At 37.0% G+C, this 16,492-nt stretch overlaps 4 protein-coding genes across 7 annotated transcripts in view; 3 read left to right on the plus strand and 1 right to left on the minus strand.

Moving 5' to 3' along the window:
- The window catches only part of LOC127988172 (SLAM family member 5-like), a 177,353-nt gene that overhangs the window by 106,318 nt on the left and 54,543 nt on the right, over positions 1 to 16,492 (plus strand). The window lies entirely within an intron of this gene.
- Positions 5,341 to 10,368, plus strand: LOC127988151 (keratin, type II cytoskeletal 8). The gene is made up of 9 exons (XM_052590759.1): positions 5,341 to 5,790; positions 6,734 to 6,942; positions 7,141 to 7,201; positions 7,702 to 7,797; positions 8,016 to 8,180; positions 8,530 to 8,655; positions 8,736 to 8,956; positions 9,068 to 9,114; positions 9,578 to 10,368. The coding sequence occupies exons 1-9, from the start codon at positions 5,503 to 5,505 to the stop codon at positions 9,679 to 9,681; spliced, it is 1,317 nt and encodes a 438-aa protein (XP_052446719.1). The 5' UTR covers positions 5,341 to 5,502; the 3' UTR covers positions 9,682 to 10,368.
- LOC127988181 (pre-miRNA 5'-monophosphate methyltransferase) lies at positions 11,666 to 14,785 on the minus strand. The gene is made up of 2 exons (XM_052590803.1): positions 14,319 to 14,785; positions 11,666 to 12,614 (listed from the first exon to the last, which is right to left on the minus strand). The coding sequence occupies exons 1-2, from the start codon at positions 14,511 to 14,513 to the stop codon at positions 12,054 to 12,056; spliced, it is 756 nt and encodes a 251-aa protein (XP_052446763.1). The 5' UTR covers positions 14,514 to 14,785; the 3' UTR covers positions 11,666 to 12,053.
- Positions 14,354 to 16,427, plus strand: LOC127988186 (cytochrome c oxidase assembly protein COX14 homolog). 2 transcript variants are annotated; one of them, XM_052590811.1, is made up of 2 exons: positions 14,354 to 14,501; positions 15,925 to 16,427. In XM_052590811.1, the coding sequence occupies exon 2, from the start codon at positions 15,932 to 15,934 to the stop codon at positions 16,106 to 16,108; it is 177 nt and encodes a 58-aa protein (XP_052446771.1). In that variant the 5' UTR covers positions 14,354 to 14,501; positions 15,925 to 15,931; the 3' UTR covers positions 16,109 to 16,427. The 2 variants fall into 2 exon arrangements, with proteins under 2 accessions (XP_052446771.1, XP_052446770.1); XM_052590810.1 differs by lacking the exon at positions 14,354 to 14,501 and adding an exon at positions 14,728 to 14,838.

Here is a 16,492-nt window from a genome sequence, read left to right on the forward strand (position 1 = left end):
GCCAGCCAGAGTTATTTTATATTCATTGCCAGTTCATTCAATGAAGACAGTTAACAATCTAACTTCTAAATACTAAGTTATTAACCTAACAATAACGGGTTCAGTAATTTATTTATTTTTTGCAGTGGGCCGCACAAACGTGTTTGGTTGTGTGGGCCGCGAGTTGAAAAAGGTTGGGAACCACTGCACTAAATAATTCAGTCAGCGAGCAAGTGAACAAAACAACGCATTTCAGTTTTGACTCTTCTGCACGCATCTGATTGGCCATTGCATTCATGAGCACAACAGAATAGTTTCTGATTGGTTATCATGAAGCGTTGTACAAACGCGTCAGTCTCTGGCTCAGCGCCAGACAGGGAACGCAGCTGATGCTGTGCACTGAACGATCTAATCACACCGGTGTGATTGTAACAAATATATAACAAATATTATTTGGCTATTTCTTTTTTGTTGTTGTTTGGAAGCTGCATTTAAAATCCACTTGGCTCAGAAATGTGAGGGGGCACGGGCATGACGCCTCTGGTTTAGGGGATTGTAATGTTCGAAAACAGCATACCGTCACTCAGCCACTGTTGTCCCTAACAGTTGTCCCTGACAATTTTCAAGCGACAGCTACAAACTCATCTCTTCATAACTACTTGGCTTCATCATAAAATAAATAAATTAAATATTTATATTTATTTATTCCTTCTCTTTCTAGCTTGTACTTATTTGAACAATGTCTAAAACTTGGTATTACAAGCACAAGCAGACGCTACAGATTTCTGGGCACTAAAACATCTAGACATAAAACCAGTTTCCCCCCATCTCCAGCTTAAACAGCTAACATATGAATGTAGTTCTGTAATTTCTGCAAATCATTCTAGATGTGTATGAATGCATGTACCAGGAGCACCTTAAAATATAACACAACAAATTCCTTGTGTGTTTGCACACACCTGGCGAATAAAGCTAATTCTGATTCTGACTTCCTGTGTCTGTTTGCCTCTTTAAGAAGAATCACTTTATGTGTCCCCCAGTTGTTAGTCACTTTGCATAAAAACCACTGCAAAATGACTAAATGTAACATTTGGTTTGCGATCCCCTAAACACAAAAAGATGCAGTGATTGTGTATAGGTGTGAGACAGGCACCAATGGTCAGAATATTATAGACAAAAGAATAATGATTAGCAGCAGTTCAGAGTCAAGTATCATGTTTGCAAGCCAAAAGAATCATTTTATTTCCACAATCAGTCCTGTATTGGAAGTGTGAATGTCTCATAGTCTGAAAACTTTAGCATGATGTGGAAAAAAAATACTGGATTCAGGTTGTAACTCTATCTCTATTGGGGTTCATGTTTTATTAAACCGGATAAATTGTTACACCTTTTTATATTTTATGTGGTATCATGATTTACTTTTGTTGAAAACAAAGGTTTATTATTGAATGTTTGTTTGGCATTTGATTTATTGTATATCCTTTACATTCACTAAAGAACAGCAGCAGTATGGTGTAACCTTAATTCGAAACACATGTATTTGGCACTTGTTTTCTTATATCTGTACTCTTTCCTTTCCTTCTTTTCATGGCTTTGGAAAACTTGCCTCAGATGTTTCTCTGCATCGTTTTTTTGCTTAAATCTTTAAGCCGTAATGAAGCGGATATAAATAAATATATATTAGTGCTGGGCAATGATTAAATTTATTGTAGCCTATATCGCAACTTATAACATTAATGTAATTAAATTAAATATATTTTTATATTTGTCAATGCCAGGACATTAACGTTTTATGTTTGCTACAGAAAAACAAGTTATGCTCCGAGTCCAGAGCCTCGATAATAACATTATAACAGGCAGCTTAATTTTTCTTTGTTGTTTAATAAATCAATTGTCGGCATCAATAAATTAATGCGTTAATGTGATAATACCACGTTAACTTGTCCAGCCCTAACATATATAACCATATATATAATATTTAAGAAACCATTTGACAATGAAATTAAGAAATAAATGTGTAAAATATGCTTATACTTTAGATTACAAAGTATTTTTCATAAAGGAAAAAAATATTTAATAAAAATATAATTAAAAAGGAAGTAAACACTAACCAACAGGGCATTCTGGGAAGTTTGTGTTCATTGGGAATCATATTTTTCAAATAAAGCCAGGGTAAACACTCATTTTACATACAGTGAGTGGACAAATGCATATAGTGCAACATACTTTGAAATCACAAGTTTCAAGTTTAAAGCATTGAATTCACACAGACTCGATCGTCACACAGAGAACACACGATCATGGTGAAAAAAATACACACTTCATGAGATCTCACAGCTGGATTTGATTGAGTTTGCAAGGTTTGTGAAATTAAATGGTCATCAGTCATTCAAAGATTTGTTTATATTATATAATTATATAAATGTGTATTTGCTTAATGCCAACAGCAAACAAAAAAGCATTATAATGTTTGCCTTTCTATTACTAATAATATAAAGGCAATTGTTATAATACATTTTTATATACATTAATTCCCTTGTTTAACCATTCTATCCAATTATTAGACAGACTTCTATCCGTATTAGACAGAAGTGTTAATTAACAACGACAGTGAACAATAGGGAAAATGTGAGTTGTGTGAACTCCGACAGTACCACTCTCAGCACTGTCAAAATAAAAGTCCTACTTAAAAAAAATATCGGCAGATATATCGGCCTTGGCGATATATCGGCCAACCACTAGTCGACACCGAGCTTCATTGCAATTTCTTTCTAGGAATTAAATGCTTTCTTTGAACCCTTAAAGTCTCTCTGTGAGAGATCGTACAGGTGTGGATATAGCTCAGCTATTCGATGTGTATTTAGGAGGTGTTTTTATGCTCGGTTGAGTAAGCGTTGCAGACCAATGGAAGCTCAAACTTGTTTAGGAGCTTAAACAAACTCCTCCTGAAAGTATGCTTTGGTCAGCTGGTTCGAACCGCTGAAAATAAATTCACAACAAATTTTTTTCCGGCCTGATTTTGTTTAAAATGACGTCATATCAGTTCGTTCTTGACGAAGTGCGGTATTGTTTATTCACTTCCTATTATTATTTTAAAACAGAGGGTTTTACGCACACACACACATACATATAACCCATGATAAGCATTAAAATGAGCTTGTCAGTGAAATCTCGTAACTTCAGCCGTCTATTTTTTGTATGTTTGTAAATATGCTGTGTATATAGCTCTTCATCTTTTTCTGTTACAATATCATGAGATTTTGGCCAAGTGTATTAAACACAAGAAAAACTAAGCACCCATATAAATACAATAAACGTTATATAACCTGTAAAGTTGATGAAAGTGTATTATGCAAAGCACATGAACACATTCGGTCTCAGATAGGGACAAAACACACATTACTGTCTCCTCATGTCTGGCTCGTCAAACGAACCCCATTCATGATCCTATTGTTTTCACACGTTGAGTCTTTCACACGCCACCAGGTATGAGACATTATACCCATTATTCCTTTATCCTTATTCTTTTGTTTTATTCAGCCATGAGTAGCCTTTGTTCTGGCATTACAAACCAAGCCACATCACTTCAATCCCACAATACATTTACCGGCCTATTATCAAAAGTTTCTCTAAAAAATACAACAAAACCTTTTTCTCACAACCTTACGTGAATTATTATGACTTAGTGCATCATGGAGAACTGCAATGGTTCTGCAGCTGGATTAGCGCTAACATTAGCGTCAAGCTACATAAGACTATTTATGAAATTATTAGTACACTTTTACTCAAAACTCTCTTTAAACCCCCATCGAGTGTTTGTAATGACTTCCTTTTGCGATCTCATGTGGAATTTGGTTGTTTTCTGTTGTTAAAATATGCTATTTATAGCCTTTTATATAGCTGCAGCTTCACTGTTATGAAACTACCCCAAATTTGAAGAAAATCATATACAAACCATATACTATTGTAATAGTTTGTTTATAATAGGATATTTCGTGGGTACAGACAAAAAAAAAATAGAAATGATGATTCTGTCAGAAGAAACATGAAGTAAACATCAGTAAATATATCTATATATCTCCATGTATATGCATCTTTGGACTATAAATCCTTATTGACTCTATGTGATCCAGTTAATCAATATAATAATATTTATAAAACTGCACTACTCATTGTCAGCTAGTTTCATGCATTTCTGTGTGGTTTATTATTATTATCATTATAAATTTATTTTGTATCTTAGAGTTTAATACTACTTTCATTTATCTTTGTTTGAGTTTGATTTAATGAGTTTCATTTAACAGTTTGGACGCATCAGAATTATTATAGTTAAAAATTAATAAAAACAAATGTCTAAACAAAACAGCGACCAAACCATCTATCAAAACAAAAACAAAAACAATAAAATAGAAATCAAAATAATAAAAACAGTATGACTTACCAGTAGATGGAGCTCTCAACATGTCTGTAACTGCAGGACTGCTTGAAGGAAGACTGGATTGGTCTGCATAGAAATATGTTGTTTTTGCTTTTTGGCATTGCTTGCATACCAAACAACTTAATAATCAATAATCAAATGCAACCTCAACCAAATAAATGTATTTCTATTAAAAGAAAATGTGTATTGTAGGTTTCTTGGTTAAATAAAATAGCATCTGAAAACAGGAGCACATAAGGGAATTAAACCTGTTACATGTAAACATGAACATTATTTATTTATTTATTATTTATAGCATTATAATTTAAAATCATATATTACAAAACAATAAAGAGAGCAAAACATCTATCTCAGTTTTCAAGCATTTTACGTACATGATAACAAAGCAAGCAAAAAGAGGTCTTACCAGTAGGTGGCGCTCTCAACATGTCTAACTACAACTGTTGGAGAGAGAAAAACAGCTTGGTTTTAATGCATAGAAATACTTTGTTTTTGCTTTTTGAAATGCCTGGCATAACTGCAAAAAACTTACACTTTACTCTGAACTCTGTCAAATGTGACACAAGTCATAAGTAGCATGTAGCAATAGCCAAAAGAGGCAACATTGTATGGGCCAAAATTATCTGTTTTTCTTTTATGCACAAAAATCATATGACTTTTAAGTAGAGATCATGTTCCAGGCAGATATTTTGCTAATTTCAATATCAAAACTTAATTTTAAAGTAATTGTATCTTGGCCAAATATTGTCATGTCCTAACATGCATCAATGAAAATGATAACATGCTGTTAGTATGGTCCACATTAAACATTTAGCTGGAACATGAGCATTGTGAAAAAATAAGAGAGATGAAGAGAGTGAGTGTGAGTTCACTGCCCATCTAGGAGCTCAGATAAAGCACACAGTGTGTACGTGTGTCCGACCTGAAACAGGTTTTCCCACAACAGGAACTCTCCACCCCATCCTGGTTGGCCTTTAAAAGCCCAGCCTCTCTACAGAGAGACACCCGTTGTTCTCAGGTCTGTCCACCTGTTCTCATCTGAAACTTCTTCCACTGCAGCTCTCCACGGTTTCTCTGGTCCAACTATGAGTCTGAGAAACAAGCGCATCAGCTCCAGCAGCTCTGTGAGGAGCAGTGGGAAGATGGGAGGCTACGGCTACAGCAGTTTAAGTGGGATCTCCTTGGGAGCATCTGCCCCGAGCTTTAGCACCAGCTCTGCTTATCTGGGGCCACCCATCGCTAGCGTCTCGGTCAACAAGAGCCTGCTTGCGCCTCTCAACTTGGAGATCGACCCCAATATCCAAATGGTGCGCACCAAGGAGAAGGAGCAGATCAAGTCGCTGAACAACCGCTTTGCCACCTTCATCGACAAGGTAAAGTTGGGTCTCTTGTTCTCAGAGAGCGTTTTGTTAAATATAGTGGCCAAAAAGTCAAGGTCTTACAATGTTAAAACCAACACAGCGATGATAAAGTCTTAATACGAGCGACATCCAAACCTCTGAGGGAAAGCTGGTTTTGGTAGAGTCGCATGAAACTGATAGTTCTGTTGCGTGACCCACTTCTCTGAAGCCTGTAACCTGATAAAAAGCAGGTCAGATCTGACCAAGCCACTGAAGACAGCACTATCCCAGTGAGTATGAAGGAAGCTTTTGTGTGGCGGAGGACAATGCAACCGAATCCCAGGGGCCCGCTGGACTGAAATCGACACTTCGATCGCACCGAAGCACAACAGAGTCACTGTTATGTGTCGGGGCAGGGCTGGGTCCTCCAACACGGGTCTAGGGTCAGCTTCTAAAGCACTCAATATGAAGGATTTACGAAGAACCCATATAGGTCAGCCGCTGCTCTCCAGAGTGTTACCGTTCAGCTAATGGGGAGTCATATTGCTCTGTTAATGAGTCCATTCTGGCAGGGTGGGCATCAATTAAAGAAGCCAGGCTTTCAGGAGGTGCAGTGAACTGAAGAAGTCTTGAAGAAGAGCTCTGAAATTCCACAGAAGTCAACTCTTTCTTTTTTGTTCTTGTTTAAAGATGACAGGAATAAGTTTGGTAACAGAACATTAGTCAAACACTCTAAATAGCCAACCTTATGTTCCTCAAGGAAGATCTACAACTAAGGTGAACACCTTTTACATCACAAATATGGTTAGTTTGAGAAAAATTCTTTAGATGATGTTATAGAAGCCACCTGAGGATTCCCCAAATTTCTCTTTATTTCCTATATCTATTCCTATATCTATTCCATTTGAAAGTCAAACAGAAAAAAAAGGAAAAACTGAATAAATAAAAAATCTATTATTTATTGTTACCTCTACAGGTGCGCTTCCTGGAGCAGCAGAATAAGATGCTGGAGACCAAGTTTGAGCTGCTGCAGGGCCAGACGCCGGGCCGCTCCAACGTTGAGCCCATGTTTGATGCTTACATGGCCAACTTGCGCAGACAGATGGACGTGGTCAACAATGACAGGACCAAACTGGACGGAGAGCTGAGGAACATGCAGGGACTGGTGGAGGACTTCAAACACAAGTATTTAGATCCACACAAACACCTCTGTTCTCTGAACTTAGAGGCTATCTTGTATATCTTTGAGAAACCAATTATTGGGCCACACTGACACAGCTTGGGTACCATCAAAACCAATGGATCATACTTGCTATAAACGTGTTTTCAACCATTCACAGATTCACATTCACAAATATGCACTTTGTATTTTCTTTGACTCAGATATGAAGATGAGATCAACAAACGGAACAACCTGGAGAACGACTTTGTGATCCTGAAAAAGGTGGGATAGCTATGCGTCAGAGGTCAAAAATAGTGTTTTTACTCATTATGAAACACAAACCAATAGGTATGACCTCACTGTAATGTGGGGTTAGGACAGGCTACACAGTGAAAAGCTGGACTTTTTTCAGGACCAGGGAAAGTTAAACTTTCACAACACGTTGAATAAAAGCAGCCCAGGAGAGGGAACAATGAAATGTTTGGGATGGGTAAAGAGCTCTGAGCCTGAAGGGATCAGATCACCATTGACAAAAGCCAGGGTGGGGACGCGGCATTATTTATACACTAGAGGAGATCGGTTTTCAATGGCGTTCCTATCGGGAGCAGCAAGAAGTCAAAGTTGCATACTAAAGATCTACAAGAGATGTAGGTTTTGATATAGCAATAGAAGTCTTTTCTGGTGCATGGGGTGGGGGCTGTTGTTCAATGCCCAAGGAAGATACAAAAGTTATTCAAAGTTGCAATTGAGAAGAGGAAAATGGAGTTCTGTGTGTCCCACAGGATGTAGACTCTGCATACTTGGTGAAAGCTGATTTGGAGGACAAAGTTGGTGCCCTGACTGATGAGATCAACTTCCTGAGGACCATCTACGATGAGGTAATGCATATACACTAAACCAGCCATAAAACTATATCCAAACATAGCACACTGTTTGTCTTTAAATATTTACCCATGATTTGCCATCTAAGGAAACAGTGGTTGGACCAAAACAAACATTTCAACTAATATGACTTGCAAAAAAATATACAGTAGTGTATATAGTAGTTTCCACTCAGCTGAACTACACATAAACTTGCTTCATCTCTATGGATCAGGAATTGCGTGAGCTGCAGGCCAGCATTAAAGACACGTCGGTCATTGTGCAAATGGACAACTCCCGAAACCTCAACATGGATCATATTGTGGCCGAAGTCAAGGCTCAATATGAGGAGATCGCAGCTAAGAGCCGCGAAGAGGCTGAATCCTGGTACAAGTCCAAGGTAGACACAAAACACACACTGTTTCCTTTTATAAATTGGTTGCCAAGTCAACATGAAACGCGATTTCCGAACTGTATTTCAAAGCACATTCAGTGACATAAAATCTAGGATGGGACCAATACATTGGGAATTCATTGGGTAGGGAAGCCATATCTTAACATTTTAATGAAATATTTTAAAGACATTTTTCCTTTGGAATGAGTAATCGTTCACAATAAGACCCAGAAGATGGATTAAGAAAGTAAATAGGGTCAATTCTTTTCTTAAGAACTTCATAAACAGCTTTCTTTTTAGAATAGACATCAAACAATCAAGTGAAATGTTCGTTTATCCATCTCGTGCTGCTCAGTTCGATCAGATGTCCTCTCAAGCCATTCAGTACAACGACGAACTGCGAAACACTAAAGGAGAGATTGCAGAGATCAACCGCATGATCAGCCGTCTGCAGAGCGAGATCGAGGCCATTAAATCCCAGGTGAGAAATGTGCTGCACTAACCTTTGCATTAACTTAAACCCATGATAGTCGCTTACTCTCAAACCTACAATCGATTTAGCGCGCTAACCTGGAGAACCAGATAGCGGAGGCCGAGGATCGTGGCGAGATGACAGTGAAGGAGGCCAAAGGTCGTATTAAGGACTTGGAGGAGGCGCTTCAGAGAGCCAAGCAGGACATGGCTCGCCAGCTCCGCGAGTACCAGGAGCTCATGAATGTCAAGTTGGCTCTTGACATAGAGATCGCCACCTACAGGAAGCTGCTGGAAGGCGAGGAGGACAGGTAATGGAATGAGTCCCGTTGAAGTGAAGTGTTTTCTTCCTAAGAAGGGTGGAACTGAAATGTTAGCATTAAAAAATATTGACCGTCTTGATTTTTTCTTACCTCTTACAGGATTGGACAGCAGCCAGTTGTGAACATTCAGTCTGTTCCCAACTACAGTAAGTGTAAAATGGACTAATGGGACATTATTCATCACAACAATGGCCACATTAAACACACACTTCTATATGACATTGCCCATGGCATTGTGCAGCTTGTAATGTAGTGTTTTTTTCCTCTAGAGATTAAAAAAAAAGCATTATTACTACTGGGATATGTTGAGATGCTCTTGAATTTTTTACATATCTTGGTCAAAAGGCCTCTCAAAAATATTTGCCGCTGGTCCATTCCTTTATGAAACAGCCATTTCCAAGCACTCGTCCATGTAGAAATTCAAACCTGTCTCTCAATATGCCTGAAAGTGAAAGAGGACATTCAACATCACATTAAAAAAAAGTTAAATAGGTCCTAAATCCCATTTCATCTTGAGTTCATTACCAGCACACATTGTGACCATAATACAAAATCTGAAAACGTACCGTTTCTTCTATTGTTTAACTGAATTATTGTTTTTCTTCACAGGTTCCAAAGGGATGAACGGGTTTCAGCAGAACAGCTCTCCATCACCTAAAATCCTGATCAAGACTACTGAAACCAGAAACAACACCAGATTCAGCACTCACTGATGTGTTAACCATTACCAGAAATGCTAAACTATACCTATGACAGTTCACATGAAATATAGAAGTAGTTTTCTTTTGACTTTCTATAGATCAATGGGAAGAATCTGAAATTAATTTTCCGAAAGAACAAGGACTTTTATTGAAATACTTTATATATTCAATATAAATACTCACAAATTTAATGACTATATAAAATGAAAATATAGAATGATTTATTCTAAAAATTATAAAGCGTGCACATGATTGCAATACTTACGCTTTAAAATGCATTTCTTTTTCTTCAGTCTGAATTTGATTAGATTATTGGATTTGATTATTTACTAGAACACAATTTGTATACAACAGCAGTATATCTTGTAAACCTGCAACCTGATACACCATTTCATCAAACAGATATGATTTCAACAGCTGAAAAAATGACCTGAAGACTTATTGTAATGTGTGATGTGAAAAAATTAAGATTAGTCAATGTCTGTAAGAACAGAAACCATGCAGAAAAAATAAACACTCACCTTCTTCAACAAGACAGAAATGAGAAGGCCTGAAAAATAACACCAAAATGAACATATTCTCAATGGTGCAATTTGAGTATTTCTTCCTGTAAAACCTGTTCAAATATGGCTACAGGCAAATACACATAGGACTGTGAATTATGCCTCTGTGACAGTAAAACATGATATGATGACATTCTTCATATTGTCCTTGTTCTCAATAGCTTGAAGCTTCATAACTCACACAAACAACAGCCTTGGGAATAGTTTCTGTTTAAGCAATATTTCAACAGAAACTGTTTCAGCTCTACTGTTATCCCATTTATGAGAATTAAAGTAATTATCGAGGAAGACAGGATCCGTTTACTATGTCTGAAGGGGATTTATACAGCGCATCGCGATTAGTGAGGGTATAACATTACCTTGAATCAGACAAAGCCCAAATTTAATCAAAATTACATCCTGAAGACCTTTAAGTGATGAAAAGCATAATGGTGGAGACACAATGTCCACGATGACGACCAGAATACACCTACTTTCATTAAATAAATTGCTCCAAATTACGTAACGTTCACAAACTCGATTAAGCTACTATGATAATAAAAGGATATTATTTCTTACCACAAATTTGGACGAGCTCTTCTCGTCCAAAACATCTTCGTTACATGTTTTGTGGTACTTTCACTTTATTTGTTAAAACTGAAGTGCCCAGTTAAACGTTATATGAAAATAATCACACATAAGAAAGCGAACAGCCGCCAAGTTCGACCGTTAGTGTTTGAATTCTGACGGAGAGCGCGGGAAGAGTTCTGTGACATTTAATCTGGAAATGCGCCAGATTTTACTATTTTATACGTACACACACATAGACGGGGTTAGATGCTTTAATTGGATCAAAAGTGATGACATATACATTTATAATGTTACAAAAGATTTATATTTCAGATAAATGCTATTCTTCTGAACTTTCTATTCAAAAAAAAAAAAAAAAAAAAAAGGAAAATTTTTTTAGGCTGCTCAGCTGTTTTCAATAATACTAATAGTTTTTTGAACAGCAAATCAGAATATTAGAATGATTTCTGAACGTGACTAGAGTGATGATGCAAGAAATTCAGCTTTAAAATCACTGCAATAAATTACATTACATTATACATATATTATTTTAAAATATATTCAAAGAGAAATGTTATTTTAAGTAATTAAATAATTTTGGATTCTTTTCTGCTTCGGATCAAATATATGTAGACTTGGCTTCTCAAAAACATAAAAAAAAACTTTTGACTGTCAGTGTACATATTTATATATTTTCATTTATCGCTCATTTGCAAAATCAGCAGTTAAAATACTGTTTATATATATATATATATATATATATATATATATATATATATATATATATATATATATATATATATATTAAAAAAAATTAATTCTCTGTATATACACTGCTCTCAAAAAAAAAAAAACAACAGTAAATACAATAGACATTAGAAACATTATAGTGGAGTATAGCGTTTATTAAAGTGAAACGTTCACAGCATGTGCCAAAAAAAAAAAAAAAACTATATCCATCTGCCTGCAATAGTTAATTTAGAAAGATAAAAAATAATCCAGATGACAAACATATTCTTCTACTTTTTAATAACAACAACGATAAACTAAAAATGTCTTCTTTGTATCTGTCAATTAGATATTCTGTTACTTAAAAACGTAAAAAAAATAAAAATAAACAATAATAATAATTAATGGCAAAGTATACATCACTAAGTCCCCCTTGTGGTTGGTAAAAATAGCTACAGTATACCAGACTAGGGTTACAGTTCATTGTCAATCCCTAGTCAGGCAGCTGTAGATTAAACTTCTGACCCACTGTTTTGCTCCTAATCATCGTCTTTTGAAGAGCAGAAGACTTCTGTCCCATGAGGTATTCCCGAAACTCTGCACCAAATCCATGCTGCACTGCTTTTCCAAGTGCTCTCTAGCATGTGCAGCCATGTCCCCTCGAATCTCAAGGGTCTTGAAGTGGTCAAAGTCACTGCGGCCCAGTTTGCGTAACCGGCGCGCAGCGGAGCGATAACACTTCCACGGCTGCGCCTCCAGCAGCAGAAACTCACAGAGAGACGCCAGTCTGGAGAGGAGAGACAGAAACGCCTCGTCTCCGTGATTCAGATGCACCCACATAGTCACCGCAAAACAGGTGCACAGGTGGAAACGGGGGCAGCCAAACCTGCCCAGGTGCGACTCTAGCACTGCCTGGCTCTTTGCACCATCTGTGATATCCAGGGGGATAAACTGGATATTTTGGGGAAGGGGGTTGGAGTTTTGCGCCCGAAGGATTAAATCCTGGTCCAGGTCAAATCCGAGTAGATAGACTTCTCTTTTAGAAAAGTCACTTACAGAGGCTTCCTCATGCAATAAATGTTTGTAGAGAGCAACAGACAAGTCCTGACAAACAGAGGGAATAACAAACAACATTTCAGAGATTAAAAACCCATTTTTTTATGAGTTAAATATACATGAAACCAAACAAATGACATAGCATATATCATATATGGCAAAATTGTGTAAATCTAAATAATTTACTGCGGAGCATAACTAAAAAAAATCCCATTTGACTTCCATGTCTAGAAACCTGTTATTGCATAAATGATGACTGTAATTTAGTAATTTATATCAGTTTTTATACTGGTTTCAAGCTTAATACTTAAAAAATGGAACATATGAGTGGTTTGATTCATTAATATCATTCTAAAAATAGCTTATGAAGTGCTTTAAGTGGGCCGGCACCGGTACTCAGTACCGCCACTTCCAAATATAGCTCTTGAGCGTACCGCCACCTCTCCGTGCGCCCAGAACGTGCTTTTAGCGTACGTTCATTTGGACATCTGTTTATTAGAGGTTGTAATCCTTTGCCTGCACTGACGCTTTTCAGAGCGCCCTTCACAATTCACGCTTCCTAATTCTTCCTAGTTCGGAGTATGGAGCGTGAATCATTTGAACCAGTTTGGGAGTTCGGAGCCGGATCGCGAATTTGAGTCAGTTTCGGGAGTTCGGAGCGGCTTCACGGATCATTTGAATCAGTTCGAGAAATCGGAGCGGGTTCGTAAATCATTTGAGTCAGTTCGGGAGTTCAAAGCGGGTTCGCGAATCATTTGAGTCAGTTTGGGGATCGCGAATTATTTGAATCAGTTCGGGAGTTCGGAGTGAGATCGCGAATCCTTTGAGCCAGTTTGGGGATCGCGAACTATTTGAATCAATTCGGGAGTTCGAGCGTGATTCATGAGTCAGCTCGGGAGTTCGGAGCTGGTTCGCGAATCATTTGAGTCAGTTTGGATCTTTGAATGCAGTGGGTATTTTTTCAAAATCCTTTTGCACATTTTATTTATGTTCAGTAGTTCTGTTGACTGCTGTATATAAAAGCCCTTCAATATGTTGCCTCAGGGGGTGAGGGGAGTCATAAAAAAAAAAAAAACAGAAAATATATTTTTTTTTTGGCTAGAGAGCCAGTGTAGCAGTCGATTCTGTTCCCCTCGGAATGTCTGTTTCCCCTCGGGCCAGGTCCGTTCAGTAAACCCAACCAAATAGTTAATCAAACATTTTCCTAAAGTAGCCTAAATTCCACGGATTTGGCCACATTCCCAATACACCAAACACCTGGATGTAACGAAAGCAAAAAGGGACAAATTTCTTGCTACACTGCAGCAGTAAAATGATTCTCACACTCCCGTTTATGTTCTTTTTTTTAAATTATTATTCATCTTGCAGTTGTTCCGTTATTTTTGTCTTATGTTTTTAAATTTCAAGTTGAAAAACCTCTCGTCTTAAATTTATTTTTCTAGTTTAAGATTTAGGACGGTATTTTGAACTACTTGCCGTACATCCAGTCACGCTTCTTGCGCACGCTGGTTCTGATCGTACGTATAGTAACTCGGCAACTACGCAAGAATTGTAGTATGTTTGCGTAAAGGGGAACAGACATTCCGAGGGGAACAGAATCGACTGCTACACCGGCACCTCTTTTGGGCCACTTAAAGCACTGAGCTTAAGGGAAAACATTACGGCAAGTTTGTGCTTACAGATAACCACAGCATACAACAATTTAAAGAAAATGATAACATGATTATTTAAATATTAAATCTGTCATTTTACCCCTGAATTACATCCCACGTCCAGGATTAACACGCGTTCAGAGCCGAGGCCGATGTTTTGCAGCAGTGTTTGTGGTATTAAACTCAGGCGGTTCTCTGGCGGGTTGAAGCTGTAATAATTGATGAAGTTTCCATAAGGAGCAGCTCCAGGATCTTCGCTGTCCTCTTCATTCACATGGGAAACGTGAGTATCCATGTCTTGTCTGTCCAACGACAAAACAAGTCCTGACGGCGCGCGTTACCATACAAAAACTAGTTCCTAAATTCGGATCGATTGTACACATTTATAAATTAAAAAAAGGCAGGCGCTATAAAGTTAAAAAGTCAGCCATTCAAAACGGATATTCAACCCAATGGTGTAAAATATTACCTTTAAAATGAAAACTACGAGAAAAACGTTTACACTACTTTTCTCTTCTGCTTCGCCATAGCGTTTAGTTACTGCGCATGCGCACAAACCATTTTCCTGACAACAGAACTGCATTTCCTCATAACGTTACTTTGGATTGTAATTTAAACAGGTGAGACTGCACGTTTGGCATATTTTATCTAAAGGCAGTAATATTAAACAACTCTAAACTGTATTTTCGTAGAATAAAGCTGACTTAAGCTTGTTTTCTGACTATTTTTGGTGAATAACAAACGAATTGTGGTTTAGATTAGAGAGCTGAGATGCAAACACGTGCCGATGTGTTGTAAAATCGAAGAGAAATAAAACTAGTGCTGTCAAATTATTAATCGAGGTAAATCGGATCCGAAATAAGTTTTTCTTAACATATATAAGTGTGTACTATGTATATTTATTATGTATAAATACAAACACATGCATGTATATATTTAAGAAATATGTTAGTTTTTTAAACATATTTTTATTTAATATAAATATATACATGTAAATATTTCCCAAATACCGTGTGTGTTTATTTCTATATACATAATAAATAAACACAGCACACATACAAATATTACATAAACAAAAACTTTCATTTTGGATGCGATTAATCGTTTGACAGCACTAAAAATTAGTATGCACGAATAAAAATATGATCTTTAATGAATATGTTGACATGTACCATGGTAATACTGTAGTATTCCTTGACGTATTTGTAAATCTTGATTTTAAAACTAGAGCCAAAAATCTAACACAATTACACTTTCTTCAGTAAAACTGTGGCACGTCCTTTGATATTATTCGTGATATTTCAGATATTATATTTTTACATTTTAAAGCCTTGTTGTGTATCATGCTAACATTTTTGTTATATTTGGCTCCCAGAATGTTCTGCGAACATTACTTTAGGTTTCCAAGACATAGGTTTCAAGTTTTTTTTTTTTTTTTTGGGTTAGCCAGTCTTTGCAGGAATAACATTTTTTTTTAGGTTTACAGAATGTGCCTAAAAAAATAAAAATAAACAAACAATAATAATTTTCTTAGAAGCTACCCAGATGGTACACATACATCTGCAAGATATCTGTTAAAGAGCACTTGATCTAGAAAGCATCTACTGTGCACAAACATCTGACAGTTTTACATTATAAATCATAAACCGATGTTAATGCAGACTTCAGATAGACTTCTCTATAATGTATATGTGCCATCTCCACAGATCGGTCATGCTCAGCGGGAAGCGCATCGCTGATGTGGGTTATAAGCTCTTCTCGGGCTCCATGATGCTGCTGACGGTGTACGGCGGATACCTGTGTGTCCTGAGGGCTCAAAGATTCATGCAGAGACAGAAACAGCTGGAGGCACAGAATGAGAGCACGGCTTCAGAAACCATTAAAGACTGAAGACACAGGCTGTAAATAATCACTTAACTGGACACCGATCATGTCACACGGGTGGGACAGTGTGTAGACCAGTGCGTTCATGACCCCTGAAGGGTTTATTTACCTTCTTGAGGACTTCAGTGAGATCTTGTGTGTTGCATTATATTAAACGCTCCTTGTTAAATCTGCTGTCATGAGTGTTTGTGCATGTCCTGTGGATCTGCAGGGTTGTGAAAATGCTTTTAAAGATTACGAAACATTTTAGAGCTGAACAGAAATGTAAAAGATTATATGCCCGCGTTTTTCATTGTTAACCCTAAAAATAAATATATTTCATTTGTTTTTGTTTATTGAAATAAAGCTGAGATAAAATGCAAAATTAGATGAAAAACTTGAAATAAGATA

Source organism: Carassius gibelio, chromosome B22, assembly GCF_023724105.1.
Source record: "Carassius gibelio isolate Cgi1373 ecotype wild population from Czech Republic chromosome B22, carGib1.2-hapl.c, whole genome shotgun sequence".
Lineage (NCBI taxonomy): Eukaryota > Metazoa > Chordata > Actinopteri > Cypriniformes > Cyprinidae > Carassius > Carassius gibelio.

Coding starts and splice junctions, on each gene's coding strand:
- LOC127988151 (XM_052590759.1), top strand. CDS start 5,503: ATGAGTCTGAGAAACAAGCGCATCAGCTCCAGCAGCTCTGTGAGGAGC. Junction 8,181..8,529: donor AATCCTGGTACAAGTCCAAG/GTAGACACAAAA, acceptor CGTGCTGCTCAG/TTCGATCAGATGTCCTCTCA. Junction 8,656..8,735: donor TCGAGGCCATTAAATCCCAG/GTGAGAAATGTG, acceptor CAATCGATTTAG/CGCGCTAACCTGGAGAACCA.
- LOC127988181 (XM_052590803.1), bottom strand. CDS start 14,513: ATGGATACTCACGTTTCCCATGTGAATGAAGAGGACAGCGAAGATCCT. Junction 12,615..14,318: donor ACGTGGGATGTAATTCAGGG/GTAAAATGACAG, acceptor TCTGTTTGTCAG/GACTTGTCTGTTGCTCTCTA.
- LOC127988186 (XM_052590810.1), top strand. CDS start 14,765: ATGCGCACAAACCATTTTCCTGACAACAGAACTGCATTTCCTCATAAC. Junction 14,839..15,924: donor TTGGATTGTAATTTAAACAG/GTGAGACTGCAC, acceptor CCATCTCCACAG/ATCGGTCATGCTCAGCGGGA.